General features: G+C 39.3%; 1 protein-coding gene across 5 annotated transcripts in view; it reads left to right on the top strand.

Moving 5' to 3' along the window:
- The window catches only part of ABCC4 (ATP binding cassette subfamily C member 4), a 161,675-nt gene that overhangs the window by 98,933 nt on the left and 37,448 nt on the right, over positions 1 to 25,294 (top strand). For 3 of the 5 annotated variants that reach the window (XM_051608347.1, XM_051608345.1, XM_051608348.1), the window contains exons 21-25: positions 14,978 to 15,128; positions 15,759 to 15,878; positions 20,812 to 20,922; positions 22,417 to 22,517; positions 23,674 to 23,865. In XM_051608347.1, coding sequence (XP_051464307.1) covers positions 14,978 to 15,128; positions 15,759 to 15,878; positions 20,812 to 20,922; positions 22,417 to 22,517; positions 23,674 to 23,865 — 675 coding nt within the window. Of the gene's footprint in view, positions 1 to 14,977; positions 15,129 to 15,758; positions 15,879 to 20,811; positions 20,923 to 21,050; positions 21,333 to 22,416; positions 22,518 to 23,673; positions 23,866 to 25,294 lie in introns of those variants that run through there. The other 2 variants (XM_051608346.1, XM_051608349.1) reach the window with 2 other exon arrangements.

The following is a 25,294-nucleotide window of genomic DNA, read 5'->3' as shown; positions in this document are numbered from 1 at the left end:
TTTGCTAATTATAATGATAAATTTTAAAAGTTATGCTTTTCCTGTAGTTTCTTGCCTTTTTAAGCCTTCAGTGATCTCGTTACCTGTTAGCAGAGTTGCTTTTCTGCTTTAGTTTGTAGTGAATTTGAGTAACTTACTGTGATGGCCCCTTCGTTTTGATTTCTTACCCTACATTGGGTTGGGGGTAAAAAAAAATAAATCTGTTTTGTTTCTGGAGAACACTGTGAACATGTGAACTATCTGCAGCTGCCCTTAGAGAAGGGCAGTGATTTATTGAGGAAAACTGAATTGCAAAACCTTTTTCCTCCCCAAAATCAACAGCTTGACTGAGTTTAAATAAGTGACTTTTCATATCCTTTCATCACACACAAAGACCTAATCCTGGCACTACTTGAGCCACCAATGTAGGCTGTGGCTGAGACCACCACTGAATGTGCCATTCCCTTCTAACTCCACACAAAACACATTGACTGCAGCTTTATGAAGTGAAAATGCTGAAGAAAAGGAAAATGTGAAGGAGGTGTCCACAGTAATTTCTTTAAAAAAAAAAAAAAAGAATAAAAAAAAAGAAAAAAAAGAAAGAAAGGAAAAAAAAAAGCTGCTGCATCTGGATATTAGGAACAAAAAGTGCCTCAGAGTGGAATAATAGCTTGGGTCACTTGCTTTCATATGTGCACAAGAGTGGAACTGCCGTTCCTTGTTTCAGTACCACTGACCCCTGCATTTTATTGTTTGAAGATGTCAGGGAAGTGTGTAGAAGGAATTCCAAGATCTTTTAGTTTAACAATGACGTTGTTACTTTGTGATTTTTCTGAGAGGTGGTGTTCCCGGAGGGTTCTTGTGTTGTTTTTTTCCAGTTTATTCTATTTTTATTCATGAAAGAATAGTTCCTTCTGTGTGTTTACATGTGTGCATTTCAATTACGATTATAAATACATTGTGAGAAAATAACCAGTGGTGGGATCTATGTTAGGTGTCGGCATGTCCTCTTTAGCCTGATACATAGAGCAGACCTGTATCTTGGAGACACCCTTCGCTGAATCTTGGTAGTTTTGCTTGATAATTAGATCACATGATTCTGCAGTTGTGCTGAGGTTTAGATGAAAAATAAATAAATTTTAAAAACTAGTTGCCTGGTGGCACTTGACTGCTGAAACCTCACTGAACCTTTTCTCTGTGGAACTGGTCTTGTAACTGCATTCCCAACACGTACTATAGTGCATCTTGCTAATGCATAATGAAAGACCAATTAAAATGTAAAGAAAAATAATGGAGGTATATGATTTTTTTATTGGTTACTTTGGAGCTCGAATTTCAGAAAAGGTTAGAATTATCTTCATGATAAAAACTAATTTTTTTGCATAGTCATTTGATATCCACACGTGCTTTCAGTTTTTCTTTTTTCTTTGAAATCAGAAGAAGTTATACACTGTGTTGTTAAACCAACCTACCAGCCAAAAGCTTTCCATCCTGCCTGTCTGGTCATTATCATCCCACCCTCCCCCTCCTGCCAAAAAAAATAAAGGGGGTGGGAGATAAGGAAGAGGAGGTTTGGGTTGCACTTGAGTCTCCAAGAAGGAAATGCAGGAGCTGTGAGTTTAACACAGACACTTGTCTAAGTCATGCAGTTCTTTATTGACCTTTTATTCCTCTGTCCTTGAATGCCTTGATTGTTAAATCTCAGTAGCCAATTAGTCTTCTTGATGGTGACCAGCAGTGGAGATAATCTATGCCAGAGCTACTGCTGGTCTTTACTCTGTATCTGTCATCCCATTCCTTTGAACATAAGGATGAGTGTCTTGCATCATACGGCCTGTGTATTTACTCAGGCTGTTGGTATGTGTATGGGATAAAACGTGTGGAGTCACTGCTAATAGGTGGATTCCTGTTTACATGGACTTCTGCTTTCTAGGGAAGGCTAAAGGCCTGTTCTCACTATAGGAGTCATGTAATCCAGTACAATCCTTTCCCATAGCCCTTCTTTTTTTTCTATTTGCATTTGTGTGTAGACTTTTTATAAGAATTCATAGATGTGTTGTTCTCCACGTATTAGTGTCAAGGCAACCAATATCACTGCAATAACAAAACTAATTAGTGTGAAAACATGACATAACTTTTTACATATTTTAGGGTTTGTATTTACTTGCTATTAATAAAAAGTGAAAATGTAACCCGTTATCTAACATGGGAAAGCAGATAAACTTATATTGAAAAATGTTGTTTTACCTTTTTGTCATCTTAGTTCCTGGGGTTTCCTTTTCTGCTTGCCTGGTTTTGTTTTTCTTAATCTTTTTACTTTTCATTTTTATACCCCTCTATTTATATAGTAAATATGTAGATATTAGTTTTGCTAGTGTGCTGTTCCTTCCATTTTCTCTAGGAAATGTGAAATGCTGCTGCTTCGAATATAGTACTCAAAAAAAACAAAGCTAGCTTTCACTTAGTGGAATTAGTGTCTTTTGTATTTCTTTGTCTAGAGCATGTGAGCATCATGAGATGAAGTCTTCCTCTTCTCTAACATTTTGAACAGATTGTGGCTTAGTGGTAGGAAGACAAAATTGTAGTTGTTCTTGCAGTATTTTGGTATGTCCAATTGAAACCTGTAAATGCAAAATTTCATTTGGGTGTAAATCTGCTTCTCTGTTTTCTACATCAGATGACTTTAAATATATTTTCAGCTAGTAGAAAGCAGGATAGTTGAGTGGAAGTCCGGTGATGTCCCTCAGTTCTTTTGGTTAAGGTGAAATTTGTAAAAGTTGGAGAGAAAATCCATTCATCTGAGGCTCTTTGTTGGAAGGTATTTTCTTGTTCGCTTTTCTTACTGTGAAAGAGGGCAAAGAAATATTCTGATGTAAACAAATTTAACATCCTGCACTTTTCTCCTTTTCTTTTTGGTTCAGCTTTTTATATGTACTACTGCTTTTGGTGCCAGAGTGGGATTTTTATTACTATTTATAGGTATTTACCTGACTCTTTTTAAGCATCATTGCAGCTCAAACTGTTATTATTTTTAAGACTTCTGAAGATTATTAATACTTCACAGTAGCTAGAAATATTTTAATTCTGCTCTCAGAGTGTAGCAATCCTGTTGCAAATGGTGATAAGTATAAATCTTCCAGATTGCCTTAAACTACTGATATACTATAGATAGGACAAAGTGTGCTTGCAAACAAATTAGGATTTCACTGTTTGGCAAAAGGACTGGAGATTTCTCTTTTGATTCAAGAGGGAAGGAGAAATTCGGAGGTAATTTGAATTAATAAGCCATATAGCTGTTGTGTGTATGTGTTAACTTATTATGCATATTTATGCCCAAAATAAACATGTGGAACAAGGAATTATCTTTAGCAAAAAAAGACTGCATCTCATAGAAATGTGCTGCCAGGGTTATGTGTGCATCTCATGCTGAACATAACTTTTTTTCCTTGCTGAAGCTGATACTGTGGCTGCCTGATGAACTCTGCAACTGATTTGAAAAGTCCAGACAAGTTTGTTCCTCAAAAGGTAGAGGCTGCAGCGTGGCATTTTCATACAGTAAAAAATGAGAGTTCAGCTGGGAACTGGACGTCACATGTCTTTGGGAAGCTTATACCTCTTTGTGTTACATCTGCTTTAGAGGCTAGTTTTGTATCATTTTGAAAAATTGATTCATTTGGATTATACACTTGATACAGTAAAAAACTGTGTTAAGAAGGGCTTTTTCAAGAGTTCAATAATAGCTATTCCTGCCCTGCAGAAGAACAGAATGCTGAGTGATTCCAGTTTCTTCCAAAATCATGTCTTTAAATCTTTTTTCTATCTGTTTTTTTTCCTGTGTTTTGGAATCAATCTAATGCAGAACTCTCTTACTATGGAAGTCACTTACATGCTAAAATAATGGCTTTCGATCTTCCCTTCTAACACAGAAAATGTGCTGCCTTTGATACCTGATTCAGTGGTCTATCCTTCTGTTAAGTATGACATAATACTGAGAAAAACAATTTTTCATTTCTCTCACTACAAGTCTAGATTTTGGGGTCAGACCTGGTATCAGTTACTTTCTTTGGTGTGTCTTTGGCTTGTGATAAATAGATTTCTGAAAAGTTTTCCTGTTGGTCTTGGAGCATATTTGTAACAGATTATAAATCAGCATGCACTTACCACAGTAAATAATGTTTGTTCTCTGCCAAGGAAGTTTAATTTTAGTTCTTTAGATGCCACTAGGTTCTGTACATGCAGAAAATGCCTGAACTGGGTGAAACTTGATGGTGAGAGCCTGATGCTGATAAGTTAAAATACAGTTGCTGAAAGCATCAGGCCACTGTTACCCTTCCTGGAGCTGAGTGATCACTGAACAGCATGTAGTACTGAAGAATTCTGAGTCTAGAGTTTAATAGGAAAGTAGTCTTTTATAGCCCTATCAGAGGGGCAAAGCTTTGGGAGTTAGGAAGAAAACCTAGAGACAGGCTAGAAAGCATATTTTGCATATCTGCTATGAACGAATGTGACCAGAAAAGAACAGAAAGTGGTGGTGCTGTACTCCTTGTATTTTTCATAATTTTCATGTAACTGGGGAGGAAGGGCCACTGTGGAAAATGCTTACAGAAATATGCTTAGTACATCATTCAACCTAAAAATAAATGTATGAACAAGAACAAACATTAAAATGCTTAAAAGCTTGTAATTGATGTTTGGTTGAAGAGCTGTTTTACTGAAGAACTGATAACTCTCTTTAACAGAAGAGCCCACAATTCAAATGTAGCACAAAGCTTTTAAAATTGCTGAAAGACCCAGAATTGACTTCTGGCAAAACAGTTAGGCTTGGCTGAGCAGAAAAGGTCATGCAGTTGAAAATAAGGTATTCTTGGGGAGGATGGGGACTGCTTTGCCTACATGGCCATAAGAAATAAGAGGCCTGAGGCAGGAAAGTCCATCCGTATAGCTCAAAGAGAGAGCTTGCAAAACTGACACATACGGGGCAGCAGCATTTGTGGTAAGCAAAATTTTGCTAGGCATTTGGAAGAACTGGGAAAAAAATGTGTGCAGCATGAACAAAATAATATCATAGAATCACAGAGGAACCTTTAAGATCATCCAGTTTCAACTCCCCTTCTATGGGCAGGGACACTGCTCGTTAGACCAAGTTACTCAAAGCCTGTTCCAGTGTCTCACCACTCTTAAAGGGAAGTATTTCTTCTTAATATCTAACCTAAGTCTACCCTTTTCCAGTTTGAAGCCATTCCCCCTTCTCCTATTTCTACCTGTCCTTGTGAAAAGTCCTTCTCTACTTGGTTGGAGCCCCTTCAGGTACTGGAAGGCTGCTATAAGGTCTCCCCAGAGCCTTCTCTTTCCCAGGCTGAACCACCCCAACTCTCTCAGCCTGTCTTCATGGGAGAAGTTCTCCAGCCCTCTGATCATCTTTTTGGCCCTTGATCCAGGAGCTCCATGTCCTTCATGTGTTGGGGGCTCCAGAACTGGACACAGTACTCCAGGTGGGGTCTCACAATAGCCAAGTAGAGGGGGAGAATCACCTCCCTTGACCTGCGGGCCACGATGCAGCCCAGGACACGTTTGGCTTTCTGGGCTGCAAGTGCACATTGCTGGCTCACATTGAGCTTCTCATCCACCAACAGCCCCAAATTATTTTCCTGAGGGCTGTTCTCAATCCATTTTCTCTCTGTATTTGTGCCTGGGATTGCTCTGACCCAGATGCAGGACCTTGCATTTGATCTTACTGAACTTCATGAGGTTGGCATGGACTTACCTGTCAAGGTGCCTCTGAATGGCATCCCTTCCCTCCAGCGTGCTGACCACACCACACAGCTTGGTGTTGTCAGCCAACTTGCTGAAGGTGCACTCAATCCCACTGTCCATGTTGTCAGTGTGTTATGATAATATGATCGTTAGCTCAGAGAAATTCCTTGCAGGAGCGCTGGACGATGTTTTAGCAAATAATTTAATTGACTAGTCCATAAGAATACTAAATCATGCTGTGCAGGGTAACAGCAGTGGTCTGTTTAGGCCAGTGGTCTTTGCCCAGCCATAGTGGTCGGAGATGCTGTTTGAGGAGAGCATGAGGGCCTAGGTACTTTCTGTGGAACGTTCCCTTTAAGGTACCTCAGTATGCGGAGTTTTGTACTGGAGGTGTCAAAAGGCCTGTCCCTTCCCAGTCCTCTTACAATCAATTTTTTTTGCATAATTTTGTATCATGCTTGTAAGATAAGCCTCTTGCAATTCAATAGCATGAAAGCAGTAAGTTATTAGTTAATTTTTTTAATTAAGTTCTCTGTATATGTACCCCTTCTGATGGGAAGAAGGCAGTAATCATCACTGAAAGAAAAACTGCTTTTAGAAGAGTTATAAGTAGGATTAGTCTGAGGATGAATATTAGTGCGTCAGCCTCTGCTGATAAAGTACTAAACTTATGAGTGAAGAACAAAGTAGGAAGTAGTCCATTTGTAGTAGTGCAAAAAAGAAAAGTATCCATTGTTGAATCAAATGTTTTCATTTTGTCAGGGTGTTTGCTCAGTTGGGCTGTCTTGGGCTTATATAGCTGGGGAGAAGTTTTGGAAATGGCTTCTATGATATAGGAGTGGAGCAGAAATTGTGAAGCCATTCTTTATTTTCTTTTAAAAATACCTTTTTTTTTTGGCAGCAGGGACTGATACAGGAGATGTAAAAATGCTCTGGGAGTCTTCAAGGAGGTGGAACAGCCAACGAAGTGACCACACTGGGCGACAGTGGGGCATGTTGGCATCCTTGTTTACATATACAGATCTCAACATCTCTTAAGTTACTATAATGGAAAGGGATGCTTTCCGTTACCTGAGAAGAGGAGTGACTTCGAGGTGGCTGGCTGCTGCCAGACATTTTTCTATATTGTCTCAGACAGGTTCTGGCAAGAGCTGTTGAGAAAACAAAGCACGTGTGTGCTTGTTCTGTGCTCTCTCTTATTAATACTGTTTCCACAAGCCATTGTGTCAAATTGTGCTTGGCATCTGAGGTGTCCCACAGGAAGATGTAAAATATTTGTCATGGTACAAAGACCACTATATTTTATGTGAATAAATTTTTGTGTATGTGCTTTTTTTTTTTCCCTTGGAAGAAGAACAGTGTAAGAATATAGCAAGGGATTGTGGACGTTTACAGGAGGTGACAAACCCAGCACTGCTGAACAACAAAATGTATTAATTTCTTATGTAATTTTTGTAGGGAGATAGAATAAAGCTGTAACTCCCTAATAACTTCAAGAGTAGGACCTCTCACTTCTGTTTATCTGTTACCACCCCCACTTGGGGGTGGTAGCAGATGAGAAGCTCGACATGAGCCGCCCAGTGTGCACTGGAGCCCAGAGAGCAACTGCATCCTGGGCTGCATCAAAAGAAGTGTGGCTAGCAGGACCAGGGAGGTGATTCTGCCCTTCTACTTGCTCTGGTCAGACCCCACCTGGAGTACGGTGTACAGTTCTGGTGCCCTCAGCACAAGAAAGATACAGACTTGTTGGAGAGGGCCCAGAGAAGGGCCCCCAAGATGATCACAAGGCTGGAGCACCTCTGGTATGAAGACAGGCTGAGAGACTTGGGGCTGTTCAGCCTAGAGAAGAGAAGGCTCCAGGGAGACCTTATAGTGGCCTTCCAGTACCTGAAGGGGGCCTACATGAAAGTGGGGAGGGGCTTTTCATCAGAGAAGATAGTGATAGGACAAGGGGTAATGGTTTTAAACCAAGAGAGGGGAGATTTAGGTTAGATATTAGGAAGAAATTCTTCACTCTAAGGGTGGTGAGGAACTGGAATGGGTTGCCCAGGGAGGTTGTTGATGCCCCATCCCTGGAGGTTTTTAAGGCCAGGTTGGACGAGGTTTTGTGCAACCTGTTCTAGTGGTAGGGTTCCCTGCTCATGGCAGGGGGGCTGGAACTTGATGATCTTTAAGGTCCCTTCCAACCTTAATGATTCTATGATTATATGTAGATACTCATTGCCAAGTTGTGCCTTGCTGCCCAAATAACTGAGAACACTTTTATGCAGAAGTGCCATGGGGCATAAGGTCCACTAGAAGAAAAGCATTTGAGAATATAAAATTGCAGATCCTTGTGAAGCTTTTACTGCTTATAAATAGAAAAATATGCTGTTCACAAATGTTTAGAAGAGTGAGTGTTGGCTCTGACAGTATTGTTTTCCATATACAGTGGGTAGGAGCAGGAGCTGCATGTAGAGATAGGTAAGAAAGTAGAGGCCATAGATTTGGTTGTGATAAAAGCTTATTTATTAGTGGAAAATATGTGTTAGCTGGAAGGAACTTATGACCATGTCCAAAAGACCATAGCAACTAACTTCTTACATAAGTGAAGATAATTGGTTATGAAAAGGAAAATAACCTCTCTATAATACAGGAATGTAATACAGTTTTAAAATACAAGTATTTTGAGTGTCTGACAGAATCAGAAAGTCCAGGGCTTGAGAATACATCTGTTTCTAAAGCATCAATATTTGGAAGTCTCAGACAACATATGAACTGAGGTTTTTGAGAGCTGCTATTGGGATCAAGACCTGCAGAAGATAGCTAAGCCTCTTGGCCCAGGGTGCCCAGAAAGCCTGTTTTTAGCCCTTGTTGTAGGGCAAGAGATTAGTGACCATATGCTGTTTAAATACAACAGAATGGTAGCAGTGCCAATGTATTAAAGAAAACACCCTTTTTATTATAAGGTCACTTGTTAAAGAACAATTGGACACAGTTCTCTATGATCTCAAACAAATATTAAGGCTTCCCACTTAATGCCAAAATGCATGCCAACTCAAATGAATGAGCATGTTGGTGGCACAGAAAAAATTTGCCCTGAGGAGCTAAGTATACGCTTACAAAAACAATGATCCTGAAATACTATCTTATAGAGACAAGAACAAATAAAAGGTGCTAGCATTAAGGATGTGATTGGGAATTTTGAGTACATTTTTGTGGGATATATGACAGATCTGTTCCCCTATTTGCAGTGACATACAGATTTAGTCAGGTAACTTCTTGACCACTAATTGCAAGTAGCAGGATTCAGAGGAGGAGAGGGTATATCACAGAAGATAAGATGAGCTTGACGTTTTTTAAGCTTTTAGAGCTGGCAGTATTTAGTTCTTAGCTGTTTCTTGACTCTTTTCTTTCACTCAGTTTATCCGAAATGACAATTGTCATTTTTTCCCTGATTGAGTATTGTTTTCTCCTTTCAGTGCTTTAATTGTCTCGTCTATATATCCCCAGTTTACTCAAGGATGCACATTTTCCTAAAGCTGAATTAACACTAAGAGCTGTCATTCCTGTCAAAGATTGCTGTCAATGGCTGCTTCAGAAAAGGACCACATCTGAAATGTCTTTTAAATATTGGAGTTAATGTGTAATACTCTTTTTCTGTACTCATAAGTCTTTGTTGCTTTTTCTCCTGAGACAAATCTGTTCCTAACAATTTGATGCAAGTAATAGTATAAACAGCTGTATGGTTCTTTTTAACCAGTTCTGAAAAAAAAAAAAAAAAAAACCGTAAATTTTATTTAAAAGGTAGTTTAAAGGCAAGACTGCAGATTTCAACTCTGCCACTTTAAATGAGTAAAACAAAGTAGGGCTATTTATGTACTGGGATTACAGTGTAAAGGTGAGCTGTTTCTATTTGTAGGTTTCCTGCTTTTTTAGTAATAAAGGAGAAAAATGCAGAAAATCTGTGATGTGGTTTGAAATGCTGAGCTGGATGCAGCTGGCCCAAGTGAAGTGTTTATCACTCTCATCTGCTCACTCATTGCAGTGTCTCCTCCCCAGGGAAGCCTGTCCTCTGGTGTGCAAGTGTAGCCAGCCGCCTGTGCAGTTGTATTTTAACAGAGCTGTGGGACAGTCAGTCCAAACAGTCTGGTTTGAAAAAGCATGTTAAAAAAAAGAAAGTGTCCAAGGAAAATGTCAGAACTGGATTAGGGATTGATTGTGCGTGCAGTTTTTTGGCAGAGCCAACGAGGAAATAGTTTGAGGGAGAGGGAGGGGAAGAGGAGGAAGGGTGATGCCAAGCAAGTATGAACAGAGTGAAGTTTTGTAGTTTCTTGACCTGGCTTTACTTCAGACAATACAGCCTGACTGAGGGTGTCATAAGTTACTGCAGTTGAGGTTGCAAACTTGAAATCTAGAATATGCAGGATATGCATCATCGCTGTTACTAAATTAGTATAGCTTCCTGGCAGTGTCCGTGGGCTAATGGAATCATTGGGAATGCATATTGGGGTCCAAGGAGCAGGAGTTTGGGGGGTAGATTTGTTTGACTTCTGCTTAAATATTGGTAAAACCGTTCCTGGAACACCACGGTTCTTGGGTGCACTTTGACTGCAGATTCAGTCATCAAAATTTGTGTGTCTTCTTGTTGGGCTTTAGGTGCTTTGCTCTGCTGTAGTCAGAGAGCATCTAGTCAGTGCAGTTAGGGGACTATTCAGAAACAGAGTAACTAGGTATCCACTTAAAGGATAGCTGAATGACTTTCTAAACTCATCTGAACAGATAGGAACTTTGCTATGTAGGTCACATGTAGACTCCCACATTCAGGGTTCTGAGTCACAAATCTCATCCTTTGGGCTCCACTCATTCCTACCAGGTCACCAGCTCCAAGTCCAGAGTGGTGTGTTTCCTGTGGTAGTAGCTGCTATATCATAGCTGTCAAACCCAGGTGGACACCACACATCACACCAGGCACTTAAGACAGACACAATACTGCATAGTACCCCTTAGGCATAAATTTTATAAGACATGTTGAAATAATTTTAAGGCAGATACAAAAAAAAAAAAAGTAAGTAAATTGGAAGACCTCAAAGATCTGACTGGTGTTTTATTAGAGAGCTGACATAGGCGGTCAATAGGTACTTTCATGAGGAGATAAAGGACTTTAGGAAGTGAGGGTACCTACCCACTGGAACAAAGCACTGGCAGACCTGGAGGGTTCAGAACATCTCTCTGTGAAGGCTGCGTGCCTTTTTCACAGAAGTACTTAGCCAAAGATGAAGTATTGAGTAACTGATACGAAATGGCAGTGTTTTATAGGATGGAAGGGTGGACATCCTCATGAGACATCTTGAAATCTCTAAATTTTGCTTTTGCATTTTTGTCTTGTCAACTTTATGAAATTGCTTCAAATGGCTTGCAATTTGTCATAAGATGTGTAACATTATGTAAACGGTATCATTTCTGCAAGAAAAGGAGAAAGGTTATAGCTTGTGATTTTTGTATGGCTTACAGCATGGAATTTCCATGTTTTTCCAGGTTTTTATTGTTTTTTTCTTTACTTCGCATTAAATGCTTTTCTATTGTGTGGTTGTGGTATAGAAATACCTTGCTCTTCCTACAGCAAGACCAGTTTGAGATAGAAACTCCAGGATACCACTCTCAGCACCTATAAGAACTGCAAATATGTAGGTCATCAGAAGATGACAGGAAAGCACGTTTCGCAAGTGAATGTGCTGATCTGAGCATTCACTTCCCCCAGAGGGCTATAGGAGGGTATGTTTGCTCTAGTGAGACAGTAATACAGAGGATTTCCTGAGGAAAAATAAGTCACAGTGAATGGAGTGACTGACCAAAGCATGAGTGAAGTCTCTCAGAACTCTTGCAAGCAACAGGGTAATTTCAAGAGAAACATGTGCTTTTCTGTACTCTGGGAATAGAATATGTGCAGTCTGGGAGTGGGAGATTCTTCTTTCTCCAGGGAAACTGAAACAAACTTGAAGGTGCATCTTGAACAATATGGCTCCATTTGAACACAAATTAGATTTCTCCATCCAGGTCTTTTCAGACTTCGTAACCTGGGTACCTGCTGTCTTTTGTTTAACGTGGCCTTGCTTCCAATACTGTGCAGACAGCTATAAAATGTCATTATTCAAATCCTGTATTTTTCTAATTTGGCTATTGTTTTCTGCATGGTCATTAGAGAAGACTTTTAAATGCTAAAATTACAAAAGATGGTAAAAGGTGCTGATTTTTGTAGGCTGCATTTCTTTATGTAGGGAAGTCTTGCATGCTTAAAATTTTCAGTTGTAAGCTGATTCTGCTAGACAAGGTCTAAATATCCAGTCCTGAGCATTTCTTGCTGTTCAAATTGAATTGCTTGTCTCCTGAGAGGAAAGCAGTCAGACTGCTTGTGTTGTCGTTTATCTCAGCCTACTGATTATCTTCGGTTCTTCTTGCATGAATGCAGTGAATCTACTGGAAGTTGGGGCAGTGTCCAGCTGAAGAGGTTAGTTGTCTCTTGTGAAACTCGGGAACTAAAGCCTTTGCCTTACCTCACGCAGTAACTAGATGATTACAGTCTGCAAATGCTTGTGTCTGGCTTTCAGACTACTTCATTAAGAATTAATTTATATGCAAGTTTGGTTTTCCAAAAAAACAACACACATGACTGATCCACCCTATCATAAATTTTTTTAATGATAAGGTGGTGCAGGCTCATCTAAAATTCCTTCCAAAGGCGGTGTCAGATTTTACTTTAGTCATCCTAACCATCTTTTCCTTCCCTGTATTTTTGCTATAGCAAGGCTTTGTTTACGTGAGCTCTATCCTAATAGTTGTACTCCCACTCCCAACAGCACTTTGCAAAATGTTATAGATTATCTTCACTAAAACTTCAGTTTGGCTTTTTAAAATTTTATTAAGAAACATTTATTTTCCTTGTAATTCTTTTGGTCGAAGCACCTTTTCTCAGTGTTTCAATTCAGGTTTCCAGCTGATGATATGAGGAGGCAGAAGTACTTCAGAGACTGCTGTTTTGTGACTGTCTAGGGAGGCGATGGAGGGAGAATGGCAAGGCAGCAGGTGTATAAAGCAGATTTGGGAATGAGTTATCCGAAGGAAGGAACATACTTCGATCTCTGCAGTTGAGGATGGAGGTGAGGGAATCTTTAGAAATTAGCTGAAGTGTGGATGGCTGACAGGCTTGGCAAAGGCACCAAGTGCTACTGGGGAAAACTGATATAGACAGAAGAAAATTTGGAGGTGGTCAGGAATCTTTATTTCCTTTCTTCTCATCTCATGATAAAAACAAAATACACTTACAGGGTTCTAAAGCACATCGGAGAAGTAGGAGACAGGAAGGGCTGACAGCAGCACTGCTTTATTTTGCTTTGTGCTGACATAACCATGTGCATAGTTGATCCAAGGGAGAAATACCGTGTACTCTCGCTGCCATCTTACCTCCCTATGATGAAATCTAGATAAAACATTTCCAATCTGTGTATCTAGAAGGTCAAAAACGTGATATTGTCAACACCTTAATCCACAGATGAACAGTAGAGAGATAATGCAGCTTCCTTCAGAGCTCCTACCCTATAGCAATTTTCCCTGATAGGTTAGTGAGACCCAATAATGTGCTTTTCAAGATCTATGGGATGCTAGGCTGTTATATGGGTAAATCTTCGGTCGTGAGCCAAGTATGATCTTGCTTAGACAGGAAGTCTAAATTGGGCTGTCTCGTGCAGTCTTAATGTGTAAGGTGTATGGGTTTGCTCTTTGGTCAGCTGAAATTAGGGTAAATTCAGAGAAGCCTCAAGAAAAAAAAAACAGATGTAGGGGAAAAGGTTATGTTTTGTGTTTCATTTAGGGTGTGTGTGGGGGGGGGAGGCTACCAGAAGTGCAACAGAAAATGTGTTGTGTCATAGGCACTTTCCATTAGAAGTGTTTGAAAGTCCAGGTAGCTATCTGGTATCTGACCTTAGCTGACGTGTTGCTTAACTTTTCCTACTTGATGTACAGATAAAGGAACGGAAGCCTTTTTGCTGTAAGACATGCATTCTTGGGTTCTGGTGGTGGCTAATGCACTTCTGGCATCCAAAAATCAAGCAGCCACAAAATTCTGCTGGAATCCACTTGTGTGTCTTATGTGATGACAAAGAAGTTGTCTCCTCTACAGTCCATAAGATGGAGAGCTTTTAGTAAATACTGTCATTTCTAAGGAATTTGTTAATGAAAATAATACAGGAATGTAGTGTTGAGCTGGAATATCAGTTGTCTGAGTTTTGTACAAGGTACGTTTCTTTTTGTATGGTTCCCTCCCCCACCCTTTTTTTTTAAGAAGCAAATGGGCACACCCTGATTTCAATATGCCAGGACTCCTGGCATACATACATAGACACACAACTGGTGTTCTGAAAGAAATTTATCTGCATATAATTCTTTTCGTAGTGTATTCAAACTGAAAGCTTGATGTGAAGGATGTGAAATGGTCTGGAGGAAATGGGAAATTTAGTTCAGGAAGTTGAGCCAGGATCCGTTGTCCTAGGCAACAGAGCTTCACTCTGTATTACATCTAGTTTTCTCAGAGTAAATTCAGCTGTTCCTCTTGTACTCTGAAGTAAACCTGGTAAAACTAGTCTCTTAAAACACTTCTTGCAGTGTTTAACGTTTTCTTCTTATTTGTGACATTTTCCAGTGCAATCTTTGGGGAGGAGAATGCTCACTTTCTCTGATACAGAGTTGCCTTTCTAAATGGGACAAAGTTGTTTTTAGGAAAAAGTTACAAGCCTGTGTTGGAAGTCACTCTTCCAACTGTCAACTCTTTCGACCAAAAGTCAGTCTTTCAGCAGTTTCTTTGTACGTGGAGTGAAAAAACATATATCCCTGATTCTGCAGATAGCTTGGGTCTATTAAAGATTAGTTCTCTGTTTCATTAATCATCTATTACTTTGTTGCAGCAATCAGAGAATAGTCCACAAAGAAAGACACTAATGTTCAGTCAACCCATTTCGTAAAGACCAAAACTCTCAGAGAACAAAAAATGCAGAAGAAGCCATAAACTGCACAATTACTCAAATTAGGTATTAACTGTAAATTCTTCAAGTTGCTTAAAAATAGATGTCGCTCATATGTTATACAACACTTTTAAATTTTGTAGCTATGTTTAAGTATTTAAGTGTTTCAATAGTGTTAAATAGTTTTATACTTGTTTTAAATTAAATTCTTCTGGCAAAGAGTTTTTTATTTTGTTTCTATTGTTTTGCAGACCCTCCTACAGATTTTTGGTGTGGTGGCTGTGGCTGTGGCTGTGATTCCTTGGATACTCATCCCCTTAATTCCACTATTTATTCTTTTCATTTTTCTTCGACGATACTTCTTAGACACTTCAAGAGATATTAAACGTCTAGAATCCACAAGTATGTAGTTTGGCGGGACTGAATGGCAGTTTGAACCCTGCTTATTATTATTTGAAATGCTAGTATTTTATGGACAATCCATCAAAGATTTTTGCTATGCAAATGACTTCCTTATTGCCTTGGTTCTCAACTAGTGAATTACATGCTTAACTCCTGTTTTGCGTAATGATAAACCTTAGGTATGTCAGTTTAACCATCTGTAAGTAATGCTAGTTAAGAACGTGCTAAGTCACTGGTCTTTGGAACTTGCATGCACATACTAATGGTGTTTCTGACCTAATCTGACTCTTGTGTCTGACTTCAGCTTGACTATGATATGAAATATTAAGCATTATGAATAACAAACATGGATGCCTCCTGTCATAAATAAAGCTCAATTAATTTCTTCAGTGACAAGCTATTGTTAAACACATGGAGTGTTCTTGTGTAAATTAATCTGCTTCACTGTCTGATTCAAACTGAGAAAGAGGACTTTGGTTAAAGATACTGCATATTTATTCTGAAAGGATGCAGTACAGTAACTTTTTTATGGTTAAGTATCGAGTAGTAGGATTAAAGATTAGTGTGGTACAAAAATAATTAAGTACTGTCCTTTGGCTATTGCTAAGTTACTCTCATTTCCCTCTGTAGCTCGAAGTCCCGTGTTCTCCCACTTGTCATCATCTCTCCAGGGACTTTGGACTATTCGGGCTTTGAAAGCAGAGGAAAGATTTCAAAAATTATTTGATGCACACCAAGACCTCCACTCAGGTTTGTGATGAATTGATGTGAAAAATCAAATACTTTGTTCTATAGGAGGGAAATGTCTTAAGCCCTTAGCAACATGTATATAATGTACATTAAAATCAGTAGGAGCTGTGCATTTGTCTCTTTAGGGTAAAATTTCTCTGTTAGAACAAAAACATTATTATCTGTCTAGATTGTGAGAGTTTACTTTGGGCTGTAACATAATTTGAGATACCCATGCATATGTTTTAACAATGCCTAAGATAAGCATTTTAAGTATGCCTGATAAGAATATTTAAAGAATAGTTGTTGATGTTTTCCTGGGTTCCATCTTAAATAAGAGAGGGAGGGGGAGAAACAAGCTATGTTATTAAGTGTTTAATCTTAAGCAGTGTGTTAGGAGTGCGCAGAGATGATTAATATAAATAGTCTTGGAAAATTTGTATAAATCTTGCTTCTTTTTTACTTTGATCAGCTTTATGGCCTCTTATATATGGCATTAATATCAACAGAAGGTTTAAAATATTAGTATTCTGCAACCATAAGTAGTATAATTAAGGTTTGCGCTGGGTTTCTTTACCTTCTCACAATTAAGTGTTCTCTATTACAGTTTTGTTCAAGATACATCAGAATGCAAGTTTGCAATGTTGTGTTTATTAAGTAAGATCTTTAATTTCCTCTGTCATAAGACATACAAGTATATTCTGTGGCTTTTTTTGTAATTTATAGATGTCTAAGATTTCAGACCAGCTGATCTTTTCTGAAGTACATTTTGTCACAGGCTGAAGAACTGTGCACACTGACCTCTGTGTTGAGTCCAGCAGCTTGTGAACAGGGAATCACATCTTCCAGGGAGGCACCTCTAGCTTTGAACTCTCCATTTCTTAATTTTTTCAAGTTGCTACATATCTGACCAAATCAATTTTGGCAGTTGCTGATAGGGAACACAAAGTTGGTTTTAAACTTTGTATTAAAAGACATCTTTAATGGATAAATTGCATATAGGTGTTTCACTATGAAAGAGAACTGTATCCTTTAAAGTAAATATTTCATTTTAAGGTCAGGTCTAAGGAACATAAACACATTCTTTTTCAGTCAATTTTATGCATCCCTCTAACAAAGCTGTCAATAACACCACTGTTGGGCAGTTCAGGAGCCTACTTTTGAGATAAAGATTCAGTGCTTGAAGTGGTACTCTTTTGTGTACCTACATGCTTCATCTTGGTGTCTTACCCACCAGAGTATTTGGGATATACCAGTTTGCTTAGTGTGTACTGGGTTTTGGTCTTCAAAGGGAATATTAGCAGCTGTGTGCATAAGCAGCAAAGGCAGCCAGTGACATCTGGGCTGTATTAACAGGAGCACAGCCAATGGAAGGAGGGAAGTGATTATCCCCCTCAGCACTTGTTAGCCCATGTCTGGAATAGTGCATCCAACTTCGGACCCCCAGGTACAGGAAACACTTTTAACAAACTGGCATGAGTTCAGTGGAGGGGCTGTTAAGATGGTGTGGGGACTAAGAGGAGAGGTCTTTGTGTGAGGAGAGGTTGTGGAAACTGGGCTTGTTCAACTTGCACAAGAGAAAGTTTAGAGAGGACTTAATAGCTTCCCTCTAGGACCTGTGAGGATGTTACCAAAAAGATTTTCAAGCTCTTCATAGTGGTACGTGGTGGGAGAAGCAAAAAAATAAAAGTTGAAGCAAGAACAGTTCAACCTGGACAGGAGGAAAAAATTCTTCACCCTGAGGACAGTCAAGCAGAGAACAGGTTGCCCTGAGCTGTTGTGCAGGCTCCATCCATGGAGATACTGAATGCTCAACTGCATAAAGCATGGAGCAATGTGATCTGAACTCATAGCTGACTCTATTTTGAGCAGGAGGTTGAACTACAGCTGAGGTTGCTTTTACCCTGAATGGCTCGTTGATACTAAATGTGTGGTAGAAGAGGTTACTTTTCATAATAGCTTACATAGTTGTAGTCTGGGTTCCTAAGTCTCCCAAAGAGTTTTGAATTCTTTCCTGCATCGCAGGTGGCTTTCCCAACCAGCAATGATTTTGTTTAGTGCTTTTGGCTGGTATCCTCCTCTCTACTTAGGCAAGGACACTTGCTTCAAAACTTGTTTTTCAGGGATGCCTATGAATTTCGTATTAAATAATCTTTAGATTAGGTTTGACCAAACCTAAGCTTTCTTCCTGCCAGTGCAACAACTCTATAAGCAAACTCAGGAGTCATCAGAAGTTAGATCATGATTAGCCTTAGTTAGTCCCCACAAATGCTGTATTCCTGCATGTACAGTGGTGCTGGTCACATTGGGAGATTGCAGAATGACCTGTCTCAAGCTGGTAGTTTTGTGCACCTTCCTGGACAACAGATCAGTGGAGCAAAGCCATGAAGCTGAAAAATGTACAACCCTTGTGTCCCATTTCTTGGTGCTACAGCTACACTATTGCACCAAAAATTACCTTCCATGTCACCAGGAAGCTGTCACAGGCTCTGTTTCCAGGGTCGCTCAGCTCCTGGGTTTCAGAGAGGTACCTAAATTATCACAGTGAATTCCGTTTCTGGAGCTAGGTTTCTGACTTGATGTGGCACTCTTTTCTACATACATTTTTCCGTGTGCTTAGGTGTATGACTGTCCATTGGACCACAACAGATGTGTCTTGTTTAATTAAACCAGTGGTCAGGCATTTGTAGTTAGAGTTGATGTAAATGTGACTAAGAGATTACCAGCTCTAGACCTTACTTGACTGCCTCTTGTCATCCTCACTCTTTTCCTTTACTGCCCTCCCAAAGTTACTGCCCTCCTGCCCTTCTGTTGGCTGAATTACTGATATGATCACTCTGTAATCTGGCTACCCAAAATGATCTGCCTTAAACCCAGATTTACCTTCTCCCTTTTTTATAAAAGGGAGGGTTTTTCTAGTTTGAATCCCAGCACTGGGCTGAGAAACATTGAAACAGTTGAAACAGCACTGATCTTCAGCAGGAAGTAATGACAAGCAATGCGAAAAGGGCTGAAATGGTAACCTGCTGAGACTTGGTAGCAGCTGGAACCATTTGCCTGATTGCAGCCTAAGCAATAAATAATGCCATACTTTGTTATGGCTACTTGACTTCTGAATTCAAACACTTTGCCATCTGTATTTTCCTGCTGTGTTCTGTATCTTGTACTGTAGGATATCTATCTGTGATGGAATTAGCACCAAATTGAATAATAGAATCATAGAATGTGTTGGGTTTGCTTTCCTAAATTCCGATTCATATCTCTGAGGACTTTGAACTCCACCAGTGTATTGTTACTGTAGCCCAGGCTGCCTCCAGCCTTGACATCCCTGATGGGCTCGCCTGCATTGGAGACCATCAGATTCAGTATTGCCTTCCTTTCAATAGGGCTGTCTTATTTCCTGGCTTAAGAAATTGTCCTCAAGGCACTCCAGGAGTCTCCTGGATTGCCTACAGCTCGCTGTGTTACTTTTCCAGCAGAAGTTGGAGTCATTGAAATCCCCCAGCAGTACAACAGCCTGTGAGCATGATGCCTCCTGGAGCTGGAGTAAGAATGCTTCATCAATAGTCTCCACTTGACCAGGTGGCCTGCAGTAGACACCAACCACAAGGGTGTCCTTGTTGCTTTGGTCTCTCATTCTTACCTATAAGCTTTCAGCTTGGTCTTGGCTATTCTTTAGGGACATCTCACATTTAATCCATTTCTTGACATAGAGGGCAGCACCTCTGCCCCTCCTTCCTCACCTGTCCCTTCTGAGCAGTTACAGCCATCGATAGCAACACACCAGTCATAGGATTCATCCCACCAAGTTACAGTAACGGCCATTAAGTTGTAGCCTTCCAGAAACCTGGTAGCTTCTAACTCCTCCTGTATGTTGCCCACTCTTCATGCATTCACGTAAAGGCACTTCACATGGGCTGTTGACCTTGTAATCTTTTCAGAGAAACACTCCTTATTTCCCTTGAGGCATTTCATGGGTGTTTCCCTTTTGGCTCCTGAGGGGTAGTAGGCCTTCTGTTTTTCAAAAATACTATCACTGCCCCACAAGTCCTCAGGTGTACTACACTCTGGCATCTCCCTAGCAAGCCCCATTACAATCCCATCCCCCTTTGAATCTAGTTCAAACCCCTCTTTATGAGCCCTGCTAACTCTTGCCCTCTTGTCACCCGTAGGGTCATCTATAGTGGGTGTGGTTTTATTCCCTTTCCCCTTCAAACCTAGTTTAAAGTTCTCTTAGTGAGCCCCATCAACTCCTGGCCAGGAATCCTTTTGCCCCTTGGTGATAGCTCCCCTCTGTCTTTGGCCAGTAGGCCCATTGCCATGTAAACATCACCATTTTTAAAGAACCCAAAATTCCACCGATGGCACCAGCCTCTGAACCATATTGTGGGCACCTGGAGGTGAGTGACCAGTGGAGTTGTCCTCCTGTGAGCTTCCCTGAAAGAAGATATCTGCATTTAGTCAGTTGAATAGCTCTGTAGCTCCACTGGCTGTTTTGAGTAGCTCTTATGGGAAGTTAACCAGCTGTAGCTGCCTTATGAAGATGTGGCTCTTGGGTTGTGATAAAAGCCTGTGGACTGCAGTCCAGCTACAGCAAATGCAGTTGTACTTGTGTTCTTTGTACAAGACTCCCAAGTCCATTAGAGTTAAAAAAAAAAAAAAAAAGGCTTCAATTTTAAATAAATGGACCATGCTTCAGGCCTTGACTGTTTTTCTCCCTGTTGCTGTATGATATGCTGTAGTTGCTATTAGTGTGAAAACTAAGTTAGACCATTTCAGGAAAGCTGGACAATATCCTGATCATCATCAGTCCGTACAGACGTGCACTTGAAGAGGACAATGGTTGTGGTTTTTTAACAACTTCTATTATTAACATGAATTAATTTAATAATAATTATACAGCTTAGTTTTCTAATAATCCATGGTTCTTATGTCTTTGTAAAATACATTTTAGAGGCCTGGTTTCTATTTTTGACGACCTCGAGGTGGTTTGCTGTGCGTCTGGATGCCATCTGTGCCATTTTTGTTATAGTAGTTGCTTTTGGTTCCCTGCTTCTCGCCAAGAGTAAGTACAGATGTTAGAAAAAGTTCACCCAGTAATTACTATGTATAGTAATGTCTAATTCTTTTTCATAGTTTGCTGTTTCTAATTGTTTAAGGACTGTAATTAAGTTAAATGTGTTTTTTTTCTAGATCATGATCTCTTCCTTGGTCTAGGGCTTTGGGGCTGTATCTGCTTTCCTGCAAATACTGGATGCAGTTCAGACATCTTCCTGGCTTAGGCATGCATCTGCCATCCTTCCCAAATGTGCAAACAAACTTGCAGATCTGTAGTCTTTGCTTTTGAGATTCTGGTTTTAAGAGCAATAAAAACAAATAAATCTTTTTCTTTTCCCCCACCTTTGCCTTTCTTACTTGGGCCCGCAGGGTTTCGTTTTTCATACTGAAACACCCACAAAGCTGCTTCATAGCAACTTTTTTCCTTTCTACACATGGCACAGTAGGCCAGAAAGCAAGCTGGAATTCCTAGGGATACTCTTCTAATATCTTGGATCAGTGGGATAGGCCAGTTCCAGAAAGAAAACCACCTTGTAATAATACATTTTATGTTCACTGTCACTCATGAACTGTCATTAATATATGCATCATCCAGGATGTAATTGGGTTAGATGTACTAGAACGAGATAGTCATCTAAAATATGAAGGAAGAAGTAATTATCTTGGACATGAAAATTAGTGCTAATTTGCTGGTTTTGTTTCTTTTCTTTTTCCTTTGGATAAGTTCTGTATATGCATGTGTTGTTAACATTAGAACACTCTGTGCTGCTCAACATGGGAAGTTTTAAACTAGGTTTGATGTTGCTAGAATGCAAAAAGACAAGTCATAACAATGGTCCTGAATCTTTCCTTGCCTCTGGATAAGGAGTAGCTCTCTTGAAGTCAATAGAGCTATGCTAGGATAAAGTTCAAGTAAGTCAGAGGACAATCATGCTTAGTACTGGGGCAGACACAATTAATTTATTTTGTGAGAGTAGACCCACTGAACACAATTAATGTTTATATAAACAAAGAAAGAAATATTCTGTCCTGTTATTTTGTCTTATCTGTTAAAAGAGTATGAAGTTGATACAAATGTTCATAACTTACTTGGAAATCAATTTACTCTCATTTTTCTTAACTTTAGGGGCTGATCTAATTCCTGTAGAAAAAAGTGAAAAGTTTCTAGTGCTCAGTCAGATAAGAATTACCCTAGCAAGCTATGTAAGTATAGTCTTGAGGCTGAACCTCAGTTTTTAGATAAAATGTCAGGCCAAGGAGAATTAGGATTATCTTCTCAAATATACAGACAATTTACAAAACGCACCCAAAAAAAATGCAGCAAAGTAGCTGTTCTGCCTGGAGCTACGCATTGCACAGGTGGCAAGTACAGTGTAGCCAAACAAACTTCTGGCTGTGATTCTTCCATCATGTAAGTAACCTCATGAAAGTGAAGTTAACTAGGATTTCATGTAATTACCAGTGTACCTATTTGGTTCTCTTTTTTTCCCCTGTTCTGCAGCTTTGGATGCGGGGCAGGTTGGTTTGGCGTTATCCTATGCAATCACCCTCATGGGAACGTTCCAGTGGGGCGTTAGGCAAAGTGCTGAAGTTGAAAACCTGGTAACGTTTGTTTCTTCCTCTTCATGGTTGTGACATGGGGCCTTAAGGACGGGATTCCTCTTAATTAAATTAGGATATTGCTACTGTAGCAAGCAATTACACTCTGTAAAGAAAAAAAACCTGTTGTAGGGTATAATTTGTCTGACTGATGTTGAATGTCTGTTGAGATGCATTGTGCCCAGTGACTCTCTCCATTCATAGAAAGGGAGGCTTTATAATGTCCCTTTCCTTTGCAGCAAGAAGACTGTCTAGTTATAGTGTAGACAATTGCACTTCAGCTTGCTAAAATTACCTCCCTATAAGTAAGAATTTGTTTGTTTGTTTTATATTTGTGATTTTTAATGTATTATTTAATCTTGCACTTTCAAATTGTATTTATAATCACTCACGGCATTTGAGGCCCTGTTAATTCATTGTAAAGGCTTATATATTCTTAGGTTACTGTAAGTTAACAAATATTTGAAAGTAGTTTGTTTATATTCAGCTGAGAGGATTGTGTGTTTTCCAAAATACCTAATGTAGAATACCTTCCACCAATTTTTAATATTTACTAGCATGTTCTCATTTGCCTATTTACTTTCTGAACTTAATATATAAGAAAAAACTCTATACAAATAACATATTGAACATAAGCTTGGGTTTTGTTTTGTGTTGTGTTGACAGTTGAAGGTTTCTTGCAATTATAATTTGCTAGCCATAGCCTAGGAAATACATGTGGTCCTTTTGTTTAAGTTTCATAACAGATAAAAATAATTTTTGTCTGTTTGTGGCTCGTATGGCAGTTTCATTTCTAGCTTTGTCTTCCCAACACACAATGAAATGGTGTCATCTTAGCCAAGACTGACAGCTCTTATAGCTTAAATTTAATAATATTTATGCACCTACTTAGATTTGTAATGAATCCAGTTGATTAGAAATGAATGGCTATGTATCATGATAGATTTGGGCCTTTAGTAGGACATGAGATGGATTCTTTCCACTTTTTCAGATGTATAAAGTAAGCATAGCGTGGTACCAAGTATTATTAAGTGTGCTTAGAAGACAAACTCTAGAGTAGTTTGCATTAAATTTTTGTAGTAAAAATACACACATATATGTATGCAATAGTTGCAATAAACTGGTGTTTAGTTATGTATGTCTTCTTTTCTCCCCTTAGATGATATCAGTAGAAAGAGTAATGGAATACACAGAACTCGAAAAAGAAGCTCCTTGGGAGACCAACAAGCATCCACCACCTGAATGGCCAAGCCAAGGCATGATAGCTTTTGAAAATGTTAACTTCACTTACAGTCTAGATGGACCTTTGGTGTTAAGACATTTATCTGTTGTAATTAAACCAAAAGAAAAGGTACGTACAGGGTTGTCTTTGGCCCTTCAAAAAATTGAGCAAAGTATTTAAGTTGACAATAAGCTGTGTGATAAAAATACATTATTAAATCTATGGATGTTATGAAACTATTAAGTGTTCTTTTAAACAATAAGCCTTAGTCATATTTAATAGCGAAGGTTGGAGCCTATTTATTTCCTATAAATAGCATAAATGTGTTTGGGAGCATGAAATTTTTGTCAAAGCAAAGAGTTAAATATATACAGTAGTTTTCTGGCAAAATTTGACATCTGACAGGCATTCAAAATGCAGACTAAACCCAAAATATTTGTTCAATTCCAAAGCAAATGCTTCCTGAATTAGGAAATAAGGGAAGCAGTAGAGGGAACGTAAATGGAATGAAGGGTGTCAGCACACAAGGTGAGCAGAGACAATCAAAAATAAGGAATATACACGCTCTTGCACAGAGTCCTGAATGGAAGAGAGAAGAAAGAAATACAAATCAAGTTGTGTAAGTTTAGAATTGGGGATTTTATTTCAATTCCTTTTGGCTACCAATCCAATTAAATGTTGCCGTTAATTAGATTGGTAGCCAAAAGAAACATAGAAATAAAACTCTTCCTCCTCTAAGGATTTTGACTCTTCCTCCTCAGTTTTGATGCCATCCCAATTGAAAGAGTTCTGCAGGGGAGGTCCCCCAGACAGAATTAAATTAGAGCCCTGCAGTGTTAATTTGTGCTTTGCTACATTTCAAATGCACATGTACTTTTTTGATTAGGATATCTTCCCTGAAAGGCTGATTCAACTCTCTACAGTCATTGCCCCTGTCTCATTTGTAACATGCTTTTCTATTCAGTCCCAAACTTGTTTCGTTGCTCAAGTGGACCTTTTTAATAACATGCATGTTACCAGAACTCTACCCAACTTTGCTGCATGGAGATGATCTCATGGAATTAGGTATGGGTGAGTTAACCATGGTGTTTAAGAAAAGCAAAAGGGATCTTTACCTGCCCTCTATCTTTCTTGCCTGTGGGCCATCTCTATAGCTGTTGTATGTCGCTCCAGTGTAATAGCAGACAAAAAGATTTACAATTCTTAGTGAGAGGCAGAAATAAAATAAAAAAACAGAAGCAAGAGATAATAGCAGTGTATGACTCAGTCCTTGGTGGCGACAAGAGCGGAAAGGGTGACTTGGGGTATTTTTTTTTTTTTTTGCTAAGTGGTTCTGCTGTGATTTTGTCATCCGGAAGTGAATTTACCCAGCTTGAAACTATTGCCAAGAACTTCATGTTTGTTTTCTATGATGTTTTGCACAATACTACAGTAGACTGCCACCATGTAAAGTAAATCTCCCAAGCATCTCTGCCCCTTACGTAGGTTTTAATGATGGGTGTCTCTTCAGAACCCGGTTTCCAGATCTGCTAGGGATTCTGCCCGTGTGGGAGCTTGT

The sequence above is a fragment of the Apus apus genome, chromosome 1, assembly GCF_020740795.1.
Source record: "Apus apus isolate bApuApu2 chromosome 1, bApuApu2.pri.cur, whole genome shotgun sequence".
Lineage (NCBI taxonomy): Eukaryota > Metazoa > Chordata > Aves > Apodiformes > Apodidae > Apus > Apus apus.
This window is presented reverse-complemented; position numbering and strand designations above follow the sequence as displayed.